Raw genomic sequence first — 23589 nt, 5'->3', positions numbered from 1 at the left:
TATGGGCGCTTTCTTCAGTTGGCTGTTTTTAGCCGATTCTATCAAAACGCTATAACCTTGGAACGATGGGGGCACTGGTTATGGTAAAAACTAAATCGCTATTTTAAACAACTGAAAAGGCTAAAAGTAGCCCGACACTTCATACAAAACACAACCCAAATCCATTTTACAACGGAATTACCCTTTAATAGAGAGAATATAACCTGTTTTCAATCTATTTTAAGAGAGGCTGGCCTATGTTTTTCTTACTGCAGACTTCCCCATGAAACAACCATAATATGATAATATGTTACTCCTGCACACATGTGCAGGAGTGTTAAGTACTCCTGCACACATGTGCAGGAGTGTTATGTTAAGTATTGGCAACAAGTTTCCTATGAAAACGAATGTATCATCTTGTTTGAAGCACTTTCTGAGATTAACTATGTGACAGAGCCCAAGCATAATGTCTCCACTGCACTCTGCGTTAAAACTTAATGAAGGGAAATAATCAAACCTACTTAGATGGAGAAAAGGTTTGATTAAGATGTATTCGTAATTAACTTATTTTACAATAAGTTTTGATCTCCTGCTCTCTGGCTGGGACAGCCATGAAACTGTCCGGACTGTCGATATATAATTATCAATATATAAATATTGATAATTCTTTCATAAGATTCTTTCATAATAAAGATTCTTTCAGAATAAATAAACATGCTTAACGTAGATAAACATTTCTTTTACACTTTTACACAAAACCGTGTTTATATCAATAAAGAGTTACCATTAGAATTGTCTGATTCATCTTCTTTGGGTGATATATGTATCAGGGGCTCCCAAACCCTCTCTCCCGAGACCCAAAAGACAGATTTGGTGTCTCCCCGGGACCCAAATTAATTAAAAAATCATCAATTGCCATTACATCTACATTTATAAACTACTGATAAAGAACAACAAATTAGGAATTAAAATGTATATGAAATGTTTTTGTTTCATTAAGATGTGCATCCCAGTAATGTGAAGAATGTTATGTCATGAATAGATTAGATTAATTAGATTGACTTTATTGTCATTGCACAGTAACAGGTTACAATGCAACGAAATGTAGGTGGGTCTAACCAGAGTACAAACATCAGTTTGAGCAACATGTTTACAGTATAATATCTGTGCAGCAAAAGTTAATTACAACAGTTATACAGCAAAGTGCAAAGTGAATGCCCTAATAATCGCAGGTAGTGCAATTATTAGGGCATTCACCTTATTGATTTAGCACTATAGTAAGTTGGATATAAGCCAAGTCTATTTCTGAGAAAAGGATTGCCAAAGGTGATTTGTATGTGTTATGGGCCGGGCTCTTCACACATATTTGCTTCCTCTTCGGTTACACGCAGATCTACACTGACAAGCCTAGAGGTAAGATAAAAAAAACAGTTTTGAATAAATAGGCCAACAATTTAAATTCAGACATAGGCTGCATCCACCGCGGTTTTCTCTAGGATGAGGCTTAAGTTGAGTTTATCGTTAGTAGTACATAAGGTACACCCCTAATGCCAATTCGAGAGGACTTCTGTTTCCGTTCAGGGTTGCGGGGTTGGGAGGCCTCTGCGGGTGTTTGAGGGGGGCCTCTGTGTGTGTGTGTGTGTATGTGTGTGTGTGTGCGTGTGTGTGTGTGTGTGTGTGTGCGCGTGAGGGGGCATGCCTATATGGGTGAAAGTTGACCGTAGTCTTGAGTGTGTGTGTGTTGGGTGAAAGTTGACGTGTTGTTGTGTCTTAATAGAGACAATAGAGACCCCTTCAGACCCCAATTATGTTCCAAGGTTGTGAAAAATATAATAATGACTTTTTCCCATCCTTAATGCAACCAGAAATGAGAATCAAATTATTATTTTTTTTTATCATAACTCTTTAATTGTTATTTTTTTTGTCCATTTCAATGGTCATCGGGTCCAAACAGTTGTTAAAATATGAACATCATATGACAACATCATACCTATTTTTTGTCTCATAACATGGACATTACATGGAACATGAACTTGAACATTTCAAATGATGTTTTTTTGTAAGGTCCCAACAGTTTTAAAATATAACATCATAGCTTTTTTTTTTTTTTTTTGGTTACAATTTACCAACAAAAATAACTTGAGGGTCTCACATTTCGGTCATTTTAGTCTCATTTTCTGTGGGCATATTTGAAGCAATTTCTCTGTGACACAAAACAGAAGTGTACCTGACACTTGTCACAGTAGACATGCGTTTTTCCTGAACAGCCTGGCAATTTGCACCTTGTTGCTTCTTTTTTTGCATCATAATTTGGCATGTGGTCCAGCATGTCGGTCTGCACCTCTTGAAGGGGCCGTTTTTCCATGGCTCCCCTCTTTTTTGGGGGCTCATCATGGTGAGGTGGACTCATACATGGACTGGGTGTGTTGGAACTGCTCGGCCTCCCTCGTTTTCTCAATGCGTGGGGCTTCCCCAAACGCACAAGAGCTTCTGCCACATTCAATTTGAAGTCAAGGAGATCCATGACTAGCGGTGGCTGAGTGCCCTGACGTTCTTTGTCTCTGCGATACTCAAGCCAGCTATTCACTACAGCAACATCAAAGGCATGAGTAATCATGCGCAGTGACCATTTGCGGGACCGGATGGCAATCCTGTAAAGGCTGATGAGTTGATCAAGCTTGTCCACCCCTCCCATGGCCTTATTGTATTTCTTCACCACCTCTGGACGCTTGACCGTAACAAACTGCCCATCTTTCTTCTGCCACCTAGCAACTTCATCTTCATCTCCTACACCAACAAAGTTGGAGGCCAGCACAACAGAGCGGTTATCAAACCACTTCACTAGAACCACCTTTCCATCCCTACTCCTCACTTCATCATGGTTCCCTCGCTCTTTTTTTGACATTTCCTTGTCACTCTTCAGTGGAGGCTTTGCAAAGCGGACAACCCTAGCTGTGCCAGCCGCATGGATTTTCTTTTCAGCCAGCACTTCAAGGACATTGTAGGTAGTGAAGAAGTTGTCAAAAAAGAGCTTGTGGTTAGGATTCTGGATTCTCTGGCACAGGTGGGCAACCACACCTGCTCCATGTCCTAAAACCTTCTTGCTCTGCTCAGAGAGCTCTGTTGTGGCACCTTGATAGATGAGGAAGTCATAAGCAAGGCCACTTTTGCCGCAGAGGAAATATATCTTGACTCCCCATGGTTCTGGCTTCCCTTTGATATACTGAAGCACAGAAAGTTTCCCCCTGAAAGGCACAATCTGCTCATCAATTGCGAGTTCTTCTTCCATTTGCAGCTCTAGACAGCGTTTCCTTATGGAATCATAGAGTGGTCTGACCTTGTAGAACACATCAGTGTTTTCAGAAGGCCTCTCATTGTTGTTCACCACATGCAGGTTGGAGCGAAGCTGGAAAAATCGGTTTCGAGACAGAGTATCCCGGAAAAGGCCGATATTGATACTGGAAGACCAGTACATTCGCACTCTTGGCAAACCCAATGCACCAGTTGCCAAATGTAGACCAACAAGGGCTTCAATCTCAGAAATTGATGCATGTTTATACCCCCTGACTGCATTTTGTTCTGCATAGATGTTAGTCATTGTTGTCATCAGCTGGAACATCTCACTGGGAACATACTGCTTGAAGTAGCCATATGGTGTTAGTGGCTCAGGGGGTTCAGGAGCAGGAGCAGGACTTTCCCATGTCGTGTTTACTGGGGTAAAGGGGGTGCGACGCCACTCAATATCACTCTTCTTTGTGATGTTTGCAAAAGGGCCATCCTCAAGTAACAGGTTTCCATCTGCCTCCTCAAGCTCATAATTCTCTCCGTCTTCCTCATCCTGACCTTCCACTGCCTCAATCTCAACTTCTTCCCCTACCAATGGTACCTCTGCCTCATCCCTGTCTTCCCCTGAAATCATTAGCAAATATATCTGTCTGTATATATTTATTTATTTATTTATTTAAAATCTTATATGTGATATTATGCGATGTTTATACTAAAACATGACTATTTTTTTATATGATATTCACTGACTTTCTACACTCACCCACTCTTGGAAATCTATTAGCATCTCCATCTTCCTCATCGCTTCCAAAAATGTCAATATCAGAGATATTTCCATTGTCGATCAGTTCAAGGACTTCAAGGGCTGTATATTCTGCATATGGAATATTTTCAACTGATTATCAACTCATTCTCTTATTCTGATGTACTGTTTTTATAGTAATAAGGTCATTCATCAATACTGGTAAATTGAGTTCAATAACATGGTTTCTGACCCAATGTCCATTCTAATGGACAGCGATATTTGATAAAATCCTGTGTAAAAACTAACACTGAAACATACGATATTACACTTCTATTTATACATTCCATCTTTCAATATTGTATCAAAACTATGAAATATTCTATAAAATATCTATAAATATGAATATAACTGTTGAAAATGGTCCTTACTTCGACGTGTGGGGTGAAGCCCTGCCATGCCTCTCTTCCATGTGGTGGATTTTTTTCATACGTCAACAAGCAAAGCTATACTGCCGTTTGATTGGTTGTTAAACGTCCACTTGTATGGACTTAAGGTTTCAAGTGGTGTAAAACGTTGAAAAAGTAAAAAAAAAAGCCCCCGTCATGTGACGTCCATTGTAATGGACACAGGGTCTGAAGGGGTTAATAGAGTGGCTCCAGAGTCTGCAACTCATTAGGTCCAGTGGGTACTCCCCTCGGTGTATGTCATCCTAAAATGAGTAGTGGGGTTTATGTAATCACGATTAATCACATTAATGTCATAGTTAACTCGCAATTTTTTTTCTATGCTAAATATCCCTTGATTTCTTTGTCCCATACATTTTTTCGCATTTTAATGCTCTTATCAATATGGAGAGGTGCATCGGCTTGCCTTGTGCAAATGTTTTTTTATTGATAACAACATTGGCATATACTGATCAAAACAGGACGATACAAAAAAAAAGCCTTTAGTGCAATTAAACGATGAACAAACAAACATACTGCCTTGGACATAGCAGTCAGGCTACTGCTTCTGTGTTTTGAGCAAAAAAATAATAATTAAAAAAAAAGCTTTTAATCACACGATAAAAAGATGTAACGCCGTTAAAATTGCTTTGCATTAAAGGTCCCATAAAGGACCCCGTAAAACGAGCACTAGCTGTTCTGCTCGCCTTTGAAAAAACGGAGGCTCAAGCGGGCTGATTTGGAATGTCTTTATTTAGGACGTCATAAAGCATCTAAGCTCCTCCCCTTACTCTGCCTGGCCCGCCCAGAGACGTTGGCCCGCCAATGAGACTCGACCGTGCGAGCGCCACATGTGTGTGTGTGAATACACACACTGTAACGCAAGTGTTTCTTGTCGGTTCTTTGACGTCTCTTGTATTTCCACAACGAGACTGTCGTGGGGGTTATCTGAGCCATGGTTGAGAAGGAATTGGGGGAAAGGAACTTTGGCTTTGACTCGCTGAAGTACATGAACTGCGACATGCCGCCGGTTGCCGCGAGGCACCATCGCCCGGCAGCGGGCAGCCGGCAGCAGAAGAACCAGAGACGTCGCAGAACCCGACAAAGTCGTTTGTGATTCAAAATATCGTCTGGAGGCGCACACAGCTTTTGGCCGTGATAATATGTATTATATGATATAGATATCTATGTATTATATGATATTATTTAGATATAGAGCTCCAGGACTGTAACGCAAGTGTTGTACACTTCTTTGTTATTTGGATAACTGTTCTGCTTTTGGTGTTATGGCGCATAACACGTCGGACTCTCGTCTCTGGTATTTCTACAACGAGACTTGTAGTGGGGGTTATCTCAGCCAAGGTTGAGAATGAATTGGGGGGAAGGAACTTGGGCTTTGACTCCCTCAAGAACATGAACCACGACATGGAGGAGAAAGGGACTGTGGCGGCGAATGTCTCCCGCTTGAGCCCCGCTGAGGGACCACCGCCGGAGGGGGAGGTGCCTAAGCGCTGCCCGGCAACAATCCCTTTCACCTCCTTGTCGCGGTTCAGTCTACTTCACATTGATGTGGACGTTGAAGAACCAGGAACGTCGGAGAACCCAAAGCGGCCGTTTGAGATTCATAATATCGGCTCACACAGCTTTTGGCCGTGATAATATATATTATATGATATAGATATCTATGTAGGCTATATGATAATATTTAGATATAGAGCCAAGAAGTCATTGTAGCAATTAAAGGAGTGTCTAACTGAAGAGCTGCTCAAGGATATCATTGGTGATATCGCAGGTCTTTCTGCAGATGTCCGGCTAATTTATGATGAGCTGCGCAATGTCTCAACTCCGGATCAAGACACGCGCAGGCTCCTCTAAGTCAGGTTCTTTCACCACTGAGTTAAAAGTTCCCTCAATCAACTCCAGGTCCTCTATAAAACGCCAAGAAGCTGCCGCAGAGGCTGCCGCAAGCCAAGCTGTTCTTAAAGTGTTAGAACAACAAGAAAAGGAACAGCAGGAAATGCAGCGTCTAGAAGCAGAAGTTAAAAGGAAGATATCTAATGAACGGCAGGAATTGTTAAGCACAGCTTAGAGCGAGAGGCAGAGGAAGTTAAAATCAAAGCTCAGCTAGAAGAGGAGCATGGAGCTCTTCTAAGAGCTCTGGAAGAAAAGAGGAGAAGAGTGCAGAAGTTGGAGGCAGTCAAGAATCTCAATGCAGCAAGAGCCAGAATGCAGGTGTATGATCAACGAAGGGCCGCAGAAGAAGATCAAATGGACACATTGGGACAGCAGCTGGTAGCAGATAACCCAGTTATTCCATCTTCAAGTCGTATGTCCATGCAAAGGTCTCCCATACAAGGTGTGAGTACCGGCTCAAATGAAAGTACAGCAGAGCTTGTCAAGGTGCTAGCAGATGCTCTGAGCGCTAACAGAGTTCCCATCCCTGAACCGTCAATATTCAGCGGTGATCCACTGAAGTACAACGACTGGAAACTTTCATTTCAAACACTTTATAAAATAAACTACCTCCGTCAGTACGTAAGTGGACTAGCTAAGAAAGCAATCGATGGCTATTTCCTACTTGGGACTGAGTCGGCCTACGCTAGTGCATGGAAGATTCTGGAAGAGCGATATGGAAACCCATTCACAGTTGCAAAGGCTTACAGAGACAAGCTACAAGCATGGCCCAAGATGGGATCTAAAGACAACTTTGAACTCAGAGAGTTTGTAGATTTTCTACGAAGTTGCGAGGCTGCCATGGTCCATATAAAAGCACTGGAAATATTGAATGACTGTAATGAAAACAGGAGAATCTGTCAAAGTTACCGGATTGGTTAACAGCAGGATGGAACCGGAAGGTTGTTGATGAAGAAGAGGATAGAAACCAATTCCCTTCATTCAGCCAGTTCTTAAGATTTCTGACAAGGGAAGTAAAAATCACCTGTAACCCTGTTACTTCACTGCAGTCACTGAAACAAGCTGAGCTTGAAAAGTCCCAAAGACAACACAGTGTCGGAGCAAAGACACTGACCACAAGTTCCAATGAAAAGTTTGTTACAATGTGTATTTTCTGTTGAATCAAAATTTATTCAAGCTGAAAAACTGTGCTTTGGTTGTCTGAAGTTAGGTCACCACTCAAAGAGCTGCAACAGTAGGAGTGTTTGCGACATGTGCTCCAAGCGACATCCAACCTGTCTGCATGAGGAGCGATCTAAAGAGCAACAAACACAACCACGCACTGAAAGAAATCCAAGTAAAGAAAAGCCCAGACCAAGTCAAGAGAGGAACAATGAAAGTACTCAATCAACACAACACCAAGGGGTATTCACAGCTGCTACTGCCAACAGAGTGCTATTTCATGAACTGAACATGCAAACAGCGGCAATAATTCCTGTTTGGATTTCAGCAACAACTCAACCAGCATGAGAAATCCTTGTATATGCTCTGTTGGATTCGCAAAGCGACACAACCTTTGCCTTGAGTGAAGTAGTGGAAGCCTTGGAAGTAACCAAAGAACAAGTCAATCTGAAGCTTTCTACAATGAGCTCAAAAACAACAGTAGTAAGCTCTCAAAAAGTGAACGACCTACAAGGTCGAGGGTTTTTCTCTGGTAAGAAGATTGCCCTACCAACAGTCTACACCCGGGAATTTATTCCAGCCAACATAACTCACATACCAACTGACGAAACCGCCAAGTCCTGGTCCTATTTAGACCACCTTCAAGGAGAGATTGCAACTCTGCCAGACTGTGAAGTAGGTTTGCTCATCGGGTACAACTGCTCACAAGCCTTACTTCCAAGGGAAGTTGTTCATGGCAAGGATAACCATCCTTACGCACAGCGTACAGACCTCGGATGGAGCATTATTGGCCACGGGAATCCCTATGTGGACTACGGTGACAACATTGGAGTGAGCCATCACATAATAGTGAGAGAAGTAATACCAAGTTTGGAGCCCTCGGTCAACCTCCGAACTGAAGTGCATTATGGGAGTTCTTTGAAAACTTCTTTGAGAACTTCCGCGAAAGAACAACTGACTGTACTCTCACTCAGTACTCTCTTGACTCTCTTGGAGTGGAGTGTACTCTCACTCCACTCCAAGAGCTCTCACAATGAGCTCTTAGAGTGGAGTGGTGTATCACCTCCGATTCTTTTAAATTCAGAGTGGACATTGAACCTAAGCCACTCACAAGAAGGGGTCTGCTTTCTACGGTAGCTTCTGTTTACGATCCCTTGGGATTCATCGCACCTTTTGTCCTCTTGGGGAAACAAGTTCTCCAGCAGATGTGCAGAGAGAAGATAAGCTGGGATGATGAAATTCCTGAAAACTTAAGACCTCAGTGGGAATCGTGGATCAGAAACTTACCTCATCTAGCTGAAATGCAAATCAAAAGATGCTTCTTACCTTCAAGTTTCGGCAATATCAAAAGGTAAGAGCTTCACCATTTTGCCGATGCGAGTGTCTCCGGATACGGTGTATGTACCTACCAGAGAGCCATTAGCGAATCCGACGACGTCCATTGCTGTCTGGTAATGGGAAAGGCGAGAGTTACGCCTACCAGCGTCACAACTATACCACGACTAGAACTTACAGCAGCAGTTGTTGCAGTTCAAACCAGCGACATGCTTCGAAATGAACTTGAAATCCAAGATCTGCCAGAGTTCTTTTGGACAGATTCCACAGTTGTCCTGGGCTACATCAGTGATGATGCAAAAAGTGTTTGTAGCGAATCGCGTACAGTGGATTAATACAAGCACAAAACCTGAACAATGGGCTTATGTAGCTTCTGAAGACAACCCGGCCGATCATGCCTCTCGAGGTTTGACAGCTGAGCAGCTGAAGACTTCAAACTGGTTCACCGAACCAAAGTTTCTTCGGCAACTTAAACTTCCTAACAGAGAATGCAAGGTAGAAGAGATAAAGGAAGACGATCCTGAACTTCGCAAGGCTCTAGTGTGTAACACTCAAAAGAAGACAGATCATTATTGGATCGCCTACAGAAGTTCTCTGATTGGAAAAAAGCAGTAAGAGCAGTTGCCAGATTGAAGCGGAAAGTCAAGGAACACAAAGGTCTGAAGCAAATAACGAACGAAAGCACAAGCCTAGAAGAAAGCGAAGAAGCAGAACAAACAATCTTCAAACTAGTTCAAGAACAAGCATTCTCAGATGAGAAAAAGCGCTTGGAAGCAAAGGGAGAAGTTCTCATGTCCAAAGACAGTAAGCTGTACAAGTTGAGTCCATTCTTGGATACAGAAGGTATTCTAAGGGTGGGAGGACGTCTCAGTCAAGCCACGTTACATCCACACGTGAAGCATCCGGCTATACTCTCTAGTAGAGGTCACATATCAGCTTTACTCATCAAGCACTTTCATGAGGTTTATCATCAAGGACGTGGAATGACGATAAACAAACTGCGAGCTAATGGATGGTGGATCATTGGATGTTCCAGTGCAGTCTCATCACACCTATTCAGATGTGTTAAGTGCAGAAAGTACAGAAGGCGTACTGAAGAACAGAAAATGGGCGACTTACCACAGGACTGGATCGAGGCAGCACCACCTTTCACTTACGTGAAAGGTGGTGCTTTCACGTAAGTGATCTCCTGGAACATACTGTTTTGGACCGATCTATGTTAAGGAAGGACGTAAAGAGCTCAAAAGGTATGGTCTTTTACTCACCTGTCTATGTTCAAGGGCTATACACATAGAGGTCATTGATGACATGACGACTGACGCATTCATTAATGCGCTAAGAGCATTCATTGCCATCAGAGGGAATGTTCGCCAGCTAAGATGTGACCAAGGCACCAATTTTGTCGGTGCAAGAAAAGAGTTTGCAGGACTCGTGAAAGGAATGGACACAGAAATGGTCAAGGATCTAGGGTGTGAATTTCTTATGAATCCCCCAGCAGCAAGTCACATGGGTGGCGTCTGGGAGAGGCAAATAAGAAGTGTAAGAAGTGTTCTGACAGTTATTCTCGACCAGTCGTCAAAAAGGCTTGATCGCGCCTCCCTAAGGACCTTCCTGTACGAGGTTATGGCCATTATTACCGCAGACCTCTAACTACTGAACATTTGAATGACCCATCTGGACCCGAACCTTTAACCCCAAATCATATCCTTACCATGAAGCCAACTGTTATTCTACCCCCACCCGAACAATTTTTCAAAGAAGATCTTTATCTACAGAAGAGGTGGCGTCGAGTCCAGTATTTGGCCATTGAGTTTTGGGTTTAAGCTTGCAATTAAGACAAAAATGGCAAAAGAGAAGAGACTCAAAGGTCAACGACATTGTCCTTCTACAAATGATCTTGCACCACGCAATGATTGGAAGTTGGCCCTTGTGACAGAAGTCTATCCAGGGTTAGACAGTAAAGTCAGAAAGCTAAGATTGTTGGTTAGCAACACAACATTTGACAAAAAGGGGAAACACACAGTTAAAACTGTGTTTCTTGAGAGACCAATACATAAGGTTGTTACTCTGCTTGAGGCATACTAGAGTGTTAACGTTGGCATGACATTTCATGATGAAGGGTTGACATGCTGATAATGTTAAAACCAGAGTGTTGTTACTGGTTTGTGATTTGGTGGGAGTGTAACTGTCATCATTAAAAAGATTCTGTAATTTAATTAGTATTTTCATATTATAAGACAAGCCTTAAGGAAATTAATTTTTGTTTATATTAGTAATTCAATAATGGTGTTCGTTATTTGGGTTTAAAATTGTATTTAAATAGTTAGTTGAATGACGTCACTTGTAAGGCGGATGTTCTAGAAGATTACTCTGTCAGCTAGAGATGCGGCATGAGAGAAGGTGAACAGCTTGTGATATGCATCGCCGAGAAGAATCTAGTTTCAAAGTCCCTGTAAATAGCATGTAGCCAATGAGGTATGTTTTTTGTTGTTTCCCTGTATTTTGTTTTGCTTGTTTGGCTCTTTGTGTGCCGTGTAATTTATGATTTTATGCAAAGCTAATGCCGTGATTTCTGTTGTACTGTGGGTTCATCTATAGTTTTCACGGTGAAGTTGGAGTAAAAGGCTGCAATAAAACCTGTCAAAGGAAACCACTGGTGTCTGCCGACTGCTTTTAGAGGGATTTATAAGAATCCAAGGGCCCCACAGCCGGGGTCCTGATAGAAGTCTTTCGTGTTTGATACCTGCATTGGGAGGTATAGGTTGGAGAAATCTTTGTGGTTCATACGACCGCATCAGACCGTAAGTAGGCCCAATAACGCAAGACATTTCTTAAATCATGAACCAAATGAAGATGAAATCTTTACATATTTTGCACACTTCCTACTTCAAGAAGTCTTCATGTTATATTTGTATAAAGTGATTAAACAATAAAACATAATCCAGCTCTTTAATGTCACCAAAATACAAGACATGTAAGGGATATGCACACATTTTTCTTTTGTTTTTATAAGATCTACTAGGAACAAGCATAATTCTCGAGTCAGGCCAGACCAATAAGAAAGCCATTGTAAAGAAAGAAAGACTGAAAGATGCTATTCAAGATAGCAAGTGGAAAATCAACAATTTAATGGACGACAAGTACATACCCCAGGACGCCTACGTCATCGTGAAGGAAGCCCTCAGCCTGGTGGGCACAGAGAAGCAATCCGATCTCCTGGAACAGAACTGCGAAGACTTCTCTACATGGCTACACTACGGCAAGGGTGAATCTCGACAGGTGAGTCTTCCTGGTGTGTAATGTTGTAGACGACCATTATAAGGTGGCAAGGGATGGGAAAATTTATCTATGTGTAGCACAATTTACCAAATCCGTTATGAGTTAGTTAGTTAATTAGTATTATACTGTTATTTTGGACAACATGTATGTATCACGTACTACACAGCATCATAGTAAATGTGTCACAGAGAATTAGCTTATTTTGGTGCCTGATTTTCTATATTCTATATTTCCTTCTAGAAAGTTGTATAAGTACCCAGTATATTTATCATCACACCTCTGTTTGTGTATGTGTGTGTGTGTGTGTGTGTGTGTGTGTGTGTGTGTGTGTGTGTGTGTGTGTGTGTGTGTGTGTGTGTTTGTGTGTGTGTGTGTGTGTGTCTGTCCACAGTTGTGGCGATTGGTGCAACATCCAGTGTTGACGATTGGTGCCGCGGTCGTGGGGATGATTGCTGTTCGCAAAAACCACTAACTATACACAATGTAAACCAAATGTTTAATGAAAAAAGTTTTGTACACTTTTGTACTAGACTTTGTCCTTCGTAAAATACTAATTAAAGAGCGCCATGCACTTGGACTTTGTTCTCTATTTATCTCACATTACAAGTAATCATGCGATGTGAATATTTCTATGATTTAATACTTAGTCTATGCCCTTTGTAAGTTTGTATTTGAGCTCTCTGTCCCTCTTGTGTTTTATTATTATGGGTTGGTTTACACATTTTTTGCCCATTTGATATATGGTTCAGTAATAGAAATAGTAATAGTAATAGTAATAACAGTTCAATAACAGCCTATAAAAAATCCAATAAAATAACGTCGAACGAAGGAGGTATTTCAGGTAAGAATGATGTAAGGTAACTCCAACCAGACATATTTCACTCAGTTAGACACTTCAATTTAATCTTCTACAACTGCTTCAAGTCCTACCAGTTAGGTGGAGTCTAGACTGGAGGCAAACACTTGTACTGTTTGTCACAGTTACGCAAGAACAAGTCATGCACAGTCTTCCAGAGGTCGTTGGTGGAGACAAGGTCGGCGCTGTAGCCCCAGTTGTCCAGTAGCATGGGGGCCGTCACGGCCAGGACAGACAGACCTCCGAGGGCCAGGACAGACACACCTCCGAGGGCCAGGAGGCCCTTGGTCAGCACGCCGTGCAGCAGCTGGCCACCTGAACGACCCTGGCTACACACGCACGCACACACACACACACACACACAACCTCAAACACACCCACACACAGCCTCACACACACACACACTCACGCACACACACACACACACGCTCTCACACCCTCTTACACACACACAACCTCACACACACACACACACACACACACAAACACACACACACACACACACTCACACCCACACACACACAACCTCACACACACGCACACACACACAGGGAAGGAATGAGATATGATGGGGGAACAATCGACCCAAAAGGCTTAGTTAAATGTTGGTCCGGCTTCGTTGCCGAGAGATAATCCTACAAGACGAACCCTGGTTTGTTTGTAAGCGGATGGAGCTCCAGGACTTCTGTCAGTGTATTTTTTTTCAGTGTAAGTCTACATGGTGTTGACCATTACACACACTTTTTCTGAGCACATACAGTCCGGATATGTATTATGCATGCATAAAATGTTTTAGCTTGTCTTTCTACCACGGAAAAGTTGTCGAGTTTGTGTTCGCTGTAAGCCAATTACAAGCTTACAGATCGTTTGTAACAAACAGATATCAGGTAAGTAAAACTTTGGTACGTAAAACTCAAAGTTGAGCTAGTCTGCTATCAGACTTTAGATTTTTTCTCTTAAATTGGATTTGTGCGACTAGATTAACCAAAATAGCCAGAACAAATAAAGTATGCAATACAGCAAGACTCTGAGAATATGGAACACTAGTCATCCTATTAATAAAATTGAGAATTCTGTTACACGTCGACACAACAATGTAAATCCTCGACCGTGATATACATTTGCCAAGTGGGAGGGTTATGGATGAAAATATTGTAGCTGCATTATCAACATTGATCACATTGATAACAACATTGCAAAGGTACCTCTTTGGAAAAGGCTTGACAGCAGTGTTTTTCCCATCATCTTTCTCTTCTCGCCTACAATTCTCCTGAATGGGCAGAATAGAGATGTCTCCTTTGAATGACCTCCACCTCCACTGGTGTTGTCATTTGATTCACTGGTTCATTCCAATAGTTCCCTGGTTAAAAGCTTTCAGGATTAACCCCCCCAAAAACACTCTGGACTCTGAACCCTGACCTTCAGACTGAATGTCTTTCTGGCACTATTACAATTTACATTTTATTGTTTATTTTTAGGATTAGTAAATGTCTTTATCAGTTGTTCACTTTATTGTTTACTTAAGTGTTAGTAAATGTCTTGTCTTTATCTGTTGTGCCTGTGCAATTTATCTCTTTCACCGTGGGATAGTGAGAAACGTATTTCCGATTAGGTCTGTCACATGTTAAGAAATTGACAATAAGGCCGACTTTGGCTGACTTTAAGTCCGGGGGAATGGGCTCAAACCCAAACGAGAAGATCAAATCCATGCCATCGGTGTGCCTCCGGTAAAGCGATCTCTAAGGATGTACGTTAGCACACTGCATGGAAGTGGGGGAAGCTTCTAGCGTAGCTTATTCAAATTCAACCTTTCGCAGCGTTTCACAATAAAACATGAAAACAAGTGTTTCGTTTTAAATGCAGCTGGTACTTTCTGAGCCTGAAAATACTGAAGAGGAAATAAAGATTTGTACGCTGAACAGCCCTGAGAAGGGAGTCTGAATGAGCAGAGCCACTCGCCAAGATCCGAGCGTAGCTTACGGGTTAATGACCTCTATGTAAAGTGTAATTTAAACAAACCCAGAAGAAGATTCATCAACTTAATAGTGCCCTTCAGTATTTTACAAATTGAAAGGCAAAGTGCACTCGTTGGCATAATGAAGTGTCATGCTGGCGGCTGAGCTGCGGTCAATTATTAAGTTTTGTATTTGGCACGTCCAAAGGAAATGCAGTCAGACCTTTAGCCTCACGTAATGGGAGAGAGTAACAGAAAGCAACGGGGACACATTATCATGGGGTAATAACGGATAATGGCAAAAGATAATAATGGGACAGAGCAATAATGAACCACAGTGTAAAGCGTGGAACACACTGGCCCAACCGTTGACCTTCTGAGGCGTTTGGGGAGACTCGGACGAGTTCGGGAACAAATTTGTTCGCTGTGTTCAGCTGTGTTGGAAGCTTTGGAACCGCGCGGACGGTGTCTGGTCCGATTCAACATGCAAAGGCTGAGAGCGTTGGCGGTCTGAGGATCGGAGCCATCCGATACTGATTGGGTGTGTGCTGCTAGCACACAACCAATCAGCGCCACGAGACTAGCGCCAGCCGATGTTAAAGGTGCCGTGGCATGAAAATCTCAGTTTATGAGGTTTTCTAACATAAATATGAGTTCCCCTAGCCTGCCTATGGTCCCCAAGTGGCTAAAACTTGCGTTTGGTGTAAAACGAGCACTAGGTGTTCTGCTCGCCTTTGAAAAATTAGGAAAAAGGAACTTTGGCTTTGACTCCCTGAAGTACATGAACTGCGACATGCCGCCGGTTGCCGCGAGGCACCACCGCCGCGAAGCACCACCGCCCGGCAGCAGGCTATCCGCCCGCTGCCTGCTGAAAGTGGAAGAACCAGAGACGTTGCAGAACCGACAAAGCCGTTTGTGATTCATAATATCGTCTGGAGGCGCACACAGCTTTTGGCCGTGATAATATGTATTATATGATATATATCTATGTATTATATGATATTATTTAGATATAGAGCTCCAGGACTGTAACGCAAGTTTTGTACACTTCCTTGTTATTTGGATAACCGTTCTGCTTTTGGTGTTATGGCGCATAACACGTCGGACTCTCGTCTCTGGTATTTCTACAACGAGACTCGTAGTGGGGGTTATCTCAGCCATGGATGAGAATGAATTGGGGGAAAGGAACTTAGTTTGGCTTTGACTCCCTCAAGAACATGAACCACGACATGGAGGAGAAAGGGATTGTTGGTGGCGAATGTCTCCCGCTTGAGCCCCGCTTCCCGCTGCCGAGGGACCACCGCCTCGGCGCTGCAGGAGGCGGAGGTGCATAAGCGCTGCCCGGCAACAATCCCTTTCTCCTCCTTGTCGCGGTTCAGTCTACTTCACATTGATGTGGACGTGGAAGAACCAGAAACGTCGGAGAACCCAACGCGGTCGTTTGAGATTCATAATATCGGCTCACACAGCTTTTGGCCGTGATAATATATATTATAGGATATAGATATCTATGTAGGCTATATGATATTATTTAGATATAGAGCTCCAGGACTCCCGTGTGTTCTAGAATATTTACAGAACACGGCTAAAGGCTGTGTGCGCCTCGCCATTGCGATACATCCACTGTAAACAGAGCGCATGGTACCGTGGCTGCAAGCTGCTCAGGGCCACACCCCCACCCTTCTCCTTGACCCGCCTCGCTCCTCCTCATTTGCATTATAGCTACAGACACCAAAACAGCGTATTTTGGGGAAGCTCAATGTGCGACTGGCTCGGAGTGGCTGTAACTCTGCACCACGGCTGAATTTCGGGAACGTCTTTGAATACTGTGTTAGTGGCCCACTAATACCTATATTTAAGCATCCATAAAATAGCATGTCATGGCACCCTTAAAGGTCCCATGACATGAAAATCTCACTTTGTGAGGTTTTCTAACATAAAAATGAGTTCCCCTAGCCTGCCTATGGTCCCCCAGTGGCTAAAACTTGCGTTTGGTGTAAAACGAGCACTAGCTGTTCTGCTCGCCTTTGAAAAAACGGAGGCTCAAGCGCGCTGATTTGGAATGTCTGTATTCATGACGTCATCAGGAATCTCAGCTCCTCCCCTTACTCTGCCTGGCCCGCCCAGAGACGTTGGCCCGCCAATGAGACTCGACCGTGCGAGCGCCACATGTGTGTGTGTGAATACACACTAGGGATCGACCGATACAGATTTTTTAGGGCCGATACGATACCGATATTTTTTCATCAGCCTTAGCCGATACTCCGATACGCCGATACCGATATTTAGAGCCGGTACTGCTTTTGCTCCCTCAATCATAAAAATTACACTGATAACAAATGTTACAAGTCTCAATTTAAAAAAATGAACATTTATTGAACTTCAATATAAAAAACAATATTTAACAAATAGTAAAAACAGGTGAGGTAAAACAAGTAAGAAAAATTAGATGAGCAATATTTAACAAATATTAAAAACAGGTGAGGTAGAACAAGTAAAAAAAAAAAAAAAAAAAAAGCGAAAAAATATCGGCGAAAATCAGCCGCGTATCGGCCGATACCGATACACGTAAAAAACGCGAATATCGGCCGATAATATCGGCCGACTTATATATCGGTCGATCCCTAAGACACACACTGTAACGCAAGTGTTTCTTGTCGGTTCTTTGACGTGTCTTGTATTTCCACAACGAGACTGTCGTGGGGGTTATCTGAGCCATGGTTGAGAAGGAATTGGGGGAAAGGAACTTTGGTTTGACTCGCTGAAGTACATGAACTGCGACATGCCGCGAGGCACCATCGCCCGGCAGCGGGCAGCCGGCAGCAGGCAGCGCGCGGTTCAGTCGACTTCAGGTTGATGTGAAAGTGGAAGAACCAGAGACGTCGCAGAACCCGACAAAGTCGTTTGTGATTCATAATATCGTCTGGAGGCGCACACAATATGTTATATGATATAGATATCTATGTATTATATGATATTATTTAGATATAGAGCTCCAGGACTGTAACGCAAGTGTTGTACACTTCCTTGTTATTTGGATAACCGTTCTGCTGCTGGTGTGATGGCGCATAACACGTCGGACTCTCGTCTCTGGTATTTCTACAACGAGACTCGTATTGGGGGTTATCTCAGTCAAGGTTGCGTTACAGTCCTGGAGCTCTATATCTAAATAATATCATATAATACATAGATATCTATATAATATAACATATTGTGTGCGCCTCCAGACGATATTATGAATCACAAACGACTTTGTCGGGTTCTGCGACGTCTCTGGTTCTTCCACTTTCACATCAACCTGAAGTCGACTGAACCGCGCGCTGCCGGCTGCCGGCTGCCCGCTGCCGGGCGATGGTGCCTCGCGGCAACCGGCGGCATGTCGCAGTTCATGTACTTCAGCGAGTCAAACCAAAGTTCCTTTCCCCCAATTCCTTCTCAACCATGGCTCAGATAACCCCCACGACAGTCTTGTTGTGGAAATACAAGACACGTCAAAGAACCGACAAGAAACACTTGCGTTACAGTGTGTGTATTCACATTGATGTGGACGTTGAAGAACCAGGAACGTCGGAGAACCCAACGCGGTTGTTTGAGATTCATAATATCGGCTCACACAGCTTTTGGCCGTGATAATATATATTATATGATATAGATATCTGTGTAGGCTATATGAAAATATTTAGATATAGAGCTCCAGGACTCCCGTGTGTTCTAGAATATTTACAGATTCACCGGAAACCCGACTGAACGTGGAGGAGTCGTTCACGAATCGTATGTTCGTTCAGAATGGTTTCCGGTAGCGGTAAATCGCATCATGGAATGGACCCCATTGCACGGTTCTCAGCTGAGTCAGTCAGACTCAGGGGAGTTAGTGCTACCGGAAACTCGACTGAACGAACGAACGAAGGAACGATTCGCGAACGACTCCTCGTGGCGAACTGAATCACGCGAACTGGGTCACGGAAACGAATCATTGAATCCACCACTAGCGCATGGTACCGTGGCTGCAAGCTGCTCAGGGCCACACCCCCACCCTCCTCCTTGACACGCCCACCGAAACAGCGCATTTGGGGGAAGCTCAATGTGCGACTGGCTCGGAGTGGCTGTAACTCTGCACCGCGGCTGAATTTCGGGAACGTCTTTGAATACTGTGTTAGTTGCCCACTAATACCTATATTAAAGAATACATAAAATAGCATGTCATGCGACCTTTAAGGAAACTTATTGCATCTCGCGCAAGCGCAGAACGTAGACGCCGCTGTGTGGTTGGCAGTAGTCTTCGCGGTAGGTTTCAATGTAACTTTTCTGCCTAAGGGTCAGACGAGAGGCAACGGAGTGGTGGGATAAAGGCAGTTGGCCGTGGGTTTGAGTCTGGCTGTGTGTGGGTCCCTTAACATAATAGAGAGTTCACAATGTAAGATGAGGTGCGTTGTTGGGGTATTATGCTTCTTATCCTGCTTTGTATTTCTAGTCTAAATAAGTTGCCCAGATGGACTCACCACCACCGCCAGGTAGGCCTGCAGCTCCACCTCGTCCGCGATGGAGAGGGGGTTGCGGGGGGATTGGTGATTCACCAGGCGGGCGGCCTCCTCCTGCTGGAGCTCCACCTGGCTCTCCAGGTCCTTGTTCCTGAGCCGCAGGTCCTGGGATGGGGAGAGGGCGAGGGGAGGGTAGGCTTGGTTTAAAGGCAAGAGCAGAACCCGCGGCACTTCTGCTCTCCAGCAGTGGAAAACCCCTCAATTACTGCTTAAAACACATTTCATCTTAGAGAAGAAAACAAACCCCCCACAAGTGCGAGTGACCGGAACAAGTGACTTACCCGTATAATGTTTGTGTACTCTTCCCTCATCTCCTCAAGCTGCATCAACTGCCAGTTTTGCTATCACAGTTTTGAGCATTGATTAGGTGGTTTAACATCAATCAGTGACTTAATGCAGTATATATATATATATATATATTAGGGCTTTGACTCCGAACTTTGTTATTCGAATATAATTCGAATATCAAAAAATAAATCAAAATTCGAACGAATATTAGGCAGCCCTTAATATTCGAACCTGTTATGGGCAGGCCAAGATAGAGACGTCGGAGAACCCGACGCAGTCTATTCATAATATTGTAATGACCACCGAAGAGGCAGTGAATGAAGTATTGATTAGACATCGAATTATTAGAAACCTAATGAACCATTGGAACACGCAAGACCGGTAACCATAGCAACGCCGGTAAACAAACCTTGCAAAGCCCAATCCAGGTCTTACTGAAGGCATTTAATGGTCAAAATATTATTAATAAATATATTCTAATATATTCTAATATTAATATTAATAAACAAACGAACTTCGAATATGATTTTTGGGCAAAAGTCAAAGCCCTAATATATATATAGAATCAGATTAACAGTGGGAGCTCTGTCTTGTCCCCAGTGAAGGAAGGTTAGTGGTGTGTACTGTCCCTACCTGGTGGATATCCTCATCCTTCAGTTTCAGCTCCTGGCGAATATCTTCCATTTTAATCTGAAGAACCGCATGTGTTAATCATACACAAAAATGTGTTAAAAAATAACTAGGTACATGTATTATTTAGGTAAGAGGTGAAAAAGCTATGTCTGGTGGTGCAGGCTTTCTAGGATATGACTTAAAACGTAATAGTGTGACTCATTACTATACAGCCCGGTTTCTGTGGTCATTGTTACCACTGGAACAAGCCAGTCTGTCAACTTGGGCTCCTGCAGATATGGCTTTCAGACCGTGCCTTCGGGAAGGCCAATGCCAACACCAGACAACACCCGTTCTTAATATGAAGGAAAAACTCCCAAACGGGCAGATTTACACTATCTGGATCAACATTTCTGCAGGTAGGTTTTGCCAAGACGTGTTGCTAAAGTAATAAAGAAATTGACTGTACAATACCCGTCCCTTAAAATCCATGAGCAGATTCCGGAAAGGAACAGCGACTGTTGGGAAGGACAGATGGAGACCTCCACAATGAAACAATGTGTAACGGGCGTCGTTACCTGAAGCCTTTGCAGTGCTGCCTCCAGGTTACTCTGGCTGAGCTCGCGTTGCTCTCTCTGCTGCTGCAGCTCCTTCAGCTAAGAGACAAAGACAGAACCACACACAAGGCGAGAGTCAAGGCTGGAAAAGGAATACAGTACATGATGTTACCACTGTGTAACATAACTGACATAGGGCGGTAAATGTTAAAATGAAAGATTTCTTGCGTTAATGGCATTATACAAAGTTTCTGGTATACAAAACAACGTTTGTTGCTGTTTATTGATTGAGCAACATACCTGGGCAGATAGACCTTTGGCCTGCTCCGTCAGAATCTTACGTTCCTCCTCCTAAAAATCCCACACATAAGTTCTGAAGTTCAGTTAAATCCCTCTACCAGGTACAAACCTTCACAGCACATGTTTCATGTGGTTGTGTTATACGTCAAATTATTTCACAGATAGAGAGCAATGAGGGGAGGGGTTGTGTAAAGGTTCCTTCCTGTGCTGGCCATTTTATTTTGGTTGTTAACAATATACCGAGTGATCAACACATAGAAACAGCAGAGGGAGGGATGAAGACCTTTTGTGGGCATTGTTTGTTGTTAAAGAAATGTGGTCACTTTAATTACTAAGAATTAAACCTCGCCCCTAAGGAAATGGCTTTTGGCTGTCAGCAGGTAGGATAAAGCGGGTGTTTGGACATCCTCCTTACATCTTGGCCTTTGACTCGGCAAAACTACAGATTTCACCCACCAACTTTTGAATCTCCTGCTCCTTGTTGCTTGTTCTTTTCCTGTTGCTACTCTGCTCCTCACAGAGGAGGCTCTTGACCCTGCGGAGCTCAACTTGGATGTGCCCCGCATCGCTGAGGGAACTCTCCAGCCTGGGGACAAAGGAGTAGGCATCAAGGCTATCAGAGGGTGGGTTAATCATTTAAAATAATGAATTACAAAAGTGATGGCAGCAGTGAAAAATGTTCACGGTAAAACGTTCAAAGCGGGCCGAACCCCTAAACTGCAAATGTTGCACAAACTTCACAAAACTATAAAAAACATTTTTTTGGTGTACCAGGGACTTCGTTCCATGCCTCCAACACATATTGGCTTTTTTTTCCCAACCTTTAACAATTACTGCCTTATGTCTCTATTAATTATATTTCATGGTGGTTCTAAATCTCTGAATAAAGGGTACATTGATATCCAACCTATCCACATTTATTTGAGAATAAAATGGAATGCGTTACATTTCCACTTTGCCTGTCAGGGCTGCATTCTCCATGCGTAGTTCAGCCACCTCCTCATCTGCAACCTCCAGCAAGTGCCTCATCTCTCCAGTCTCTTTTCTGAGCCGACTGTGGCTGTGTTCAAGCTCAGCCATTCTTACACACACACACACACACACACACACACACACACACACACACACACACACACACACACACACACACACACACACACACACACACACACACACACACACACACACACACACACAATGTAAATAATTAATTACAAACCGACACACACCCACACTATCGACCGTATTGTAACGTCTGCCTGCTATGGAAGCATTCGCTAGCTTAGTAGACGCCGCTAATTAAAATTATCTAATGATTTAATTAAAATTCAAAATTCAAATAAAAAGCTAAACCACAAATGTTATCACATGCCATGCTCGCCACATTGACTCAACAGGTCGTTTTTAGAGTATTTTCTATGCTAACTGTAGGTGGATCCTTCTTAACGACCGTTGTACTGTTGAACTTCGTGCCACTTTCCCCCATATTTGTGTTAAACGAAGGGGGCCAAAGTGTTTACCTGCTGCCATATTCACCGAACGAGCAGTTCGCCATTATGGTGCTGGAGATCTAATGTACACTTAAGGGGACGACGCCGTGAAGCATCACCTCCAGCTACTCGGGCCCGGGATTTAGAGTCGTGCCTAACGACGTTCCCTAGCGGTTCAGAGTCGCGTCGTGCCTGACGACGACCCCTAGCGGTTCAGAGTCAGTCAGTATTCAGTCTCGTACCTTTGCTTTTTATTCCATTTTCCCAAAGAAATGTTTGCTCTGAAACAAATGTTTTATAAATACAACTACCTGGACGAAAATTGGCATGGGCCGAGCTTAAAACTCTTTATATTATGACTTTACAAAATGTCAATGGAGAAAAGGAATACAGTGGCGAAGTCACGCCCCTTCCAGTAGAGCCCACGGGACCTTAAGATCAAAAAATACGAATGGAGAGACGGAGAGAAAGTAATTATCTTCTGGTCCCAGTCTTTATATACCTCGGATTACACATATGTTTTTTGACGATTTAAATGATAATTTTTCATGTCAAGAGTTTGACCGTTTAATGTGCAATTGTACAGTTAAAGCCAAGGATGTAGCGAAAACATAATGAGAAGGACTACATGTCTCGTATGTGCCGTCACGCTCCCTGCGACTGGCTTGGACAAGACCAAAAATCTCCCAAACGGCATAATTGAAACTCTCCACATGCCCAAACTTATAATGGTTTGCACCTCTTTCGATGTTTTTATCCTTCCCTTGGAAAAAAAAACCCATCAGTATCAAACTTCTTCATGAAAATGTTTAGATTTCTTTGCATGAAAAATTATCATTTAAATCCAAACATA

At 43.1% G+C, this 23589-nt stretch overlaps 1 protein-coding gene across 1 annotated transcript; it reads right to left on the bottom strand.

The window, feature by feature from the left end:
• Window positions 1-12618: 12618 nt before the first annotated feature.
• LOC115551870 (unconventional myosin-XVIIIa) lies at window positions 12619-23119 on the bottom strand. The gene is made up of 10 exons (XM_030367450.1): window positions 22767-23119; window positions 22193-22327; window positions 21703-21832; window positions 21247-21297; window positions 20968-21045; window positions 20411-20467; window positions 19771-19830; window positions 19451-19594; window positions 14203-14267; window positions 12619-13326 (listed from the first exon to the last, which is right to left on the bottom strand). The coding sequence occupies exons 1-10, from the start codon at window positions 22799-22801 to the stop codon at window positions 13086-13088; spliced, it is 996 nt and encodes a 331-aa protein (XP_030223310.1). The 5' UTR covers window positions 22802-23119; the 3' UTR covers window positions 12619-13085.
• Window positions 23120-23589: the final 470 nt, after the last annotated feature.

This window comes from Gadus morhua, chromosome 10, assembly GCF_902167405.1.
Source record: "Gadus morhua chromosome 10, gadMor3.0, whole genome shotgun sequence".
Classification (NCBI taxonomy): Eukaryota; Metazoa; Chordata; class Actinopteri; order Gadiformes; family Gadidae; genus Gadus; species Gadus morhua.
Note: the sequence above shows the minus strand (reverse complement) of the source record. Positions and strands in the feature narration are given on the sequence as shown.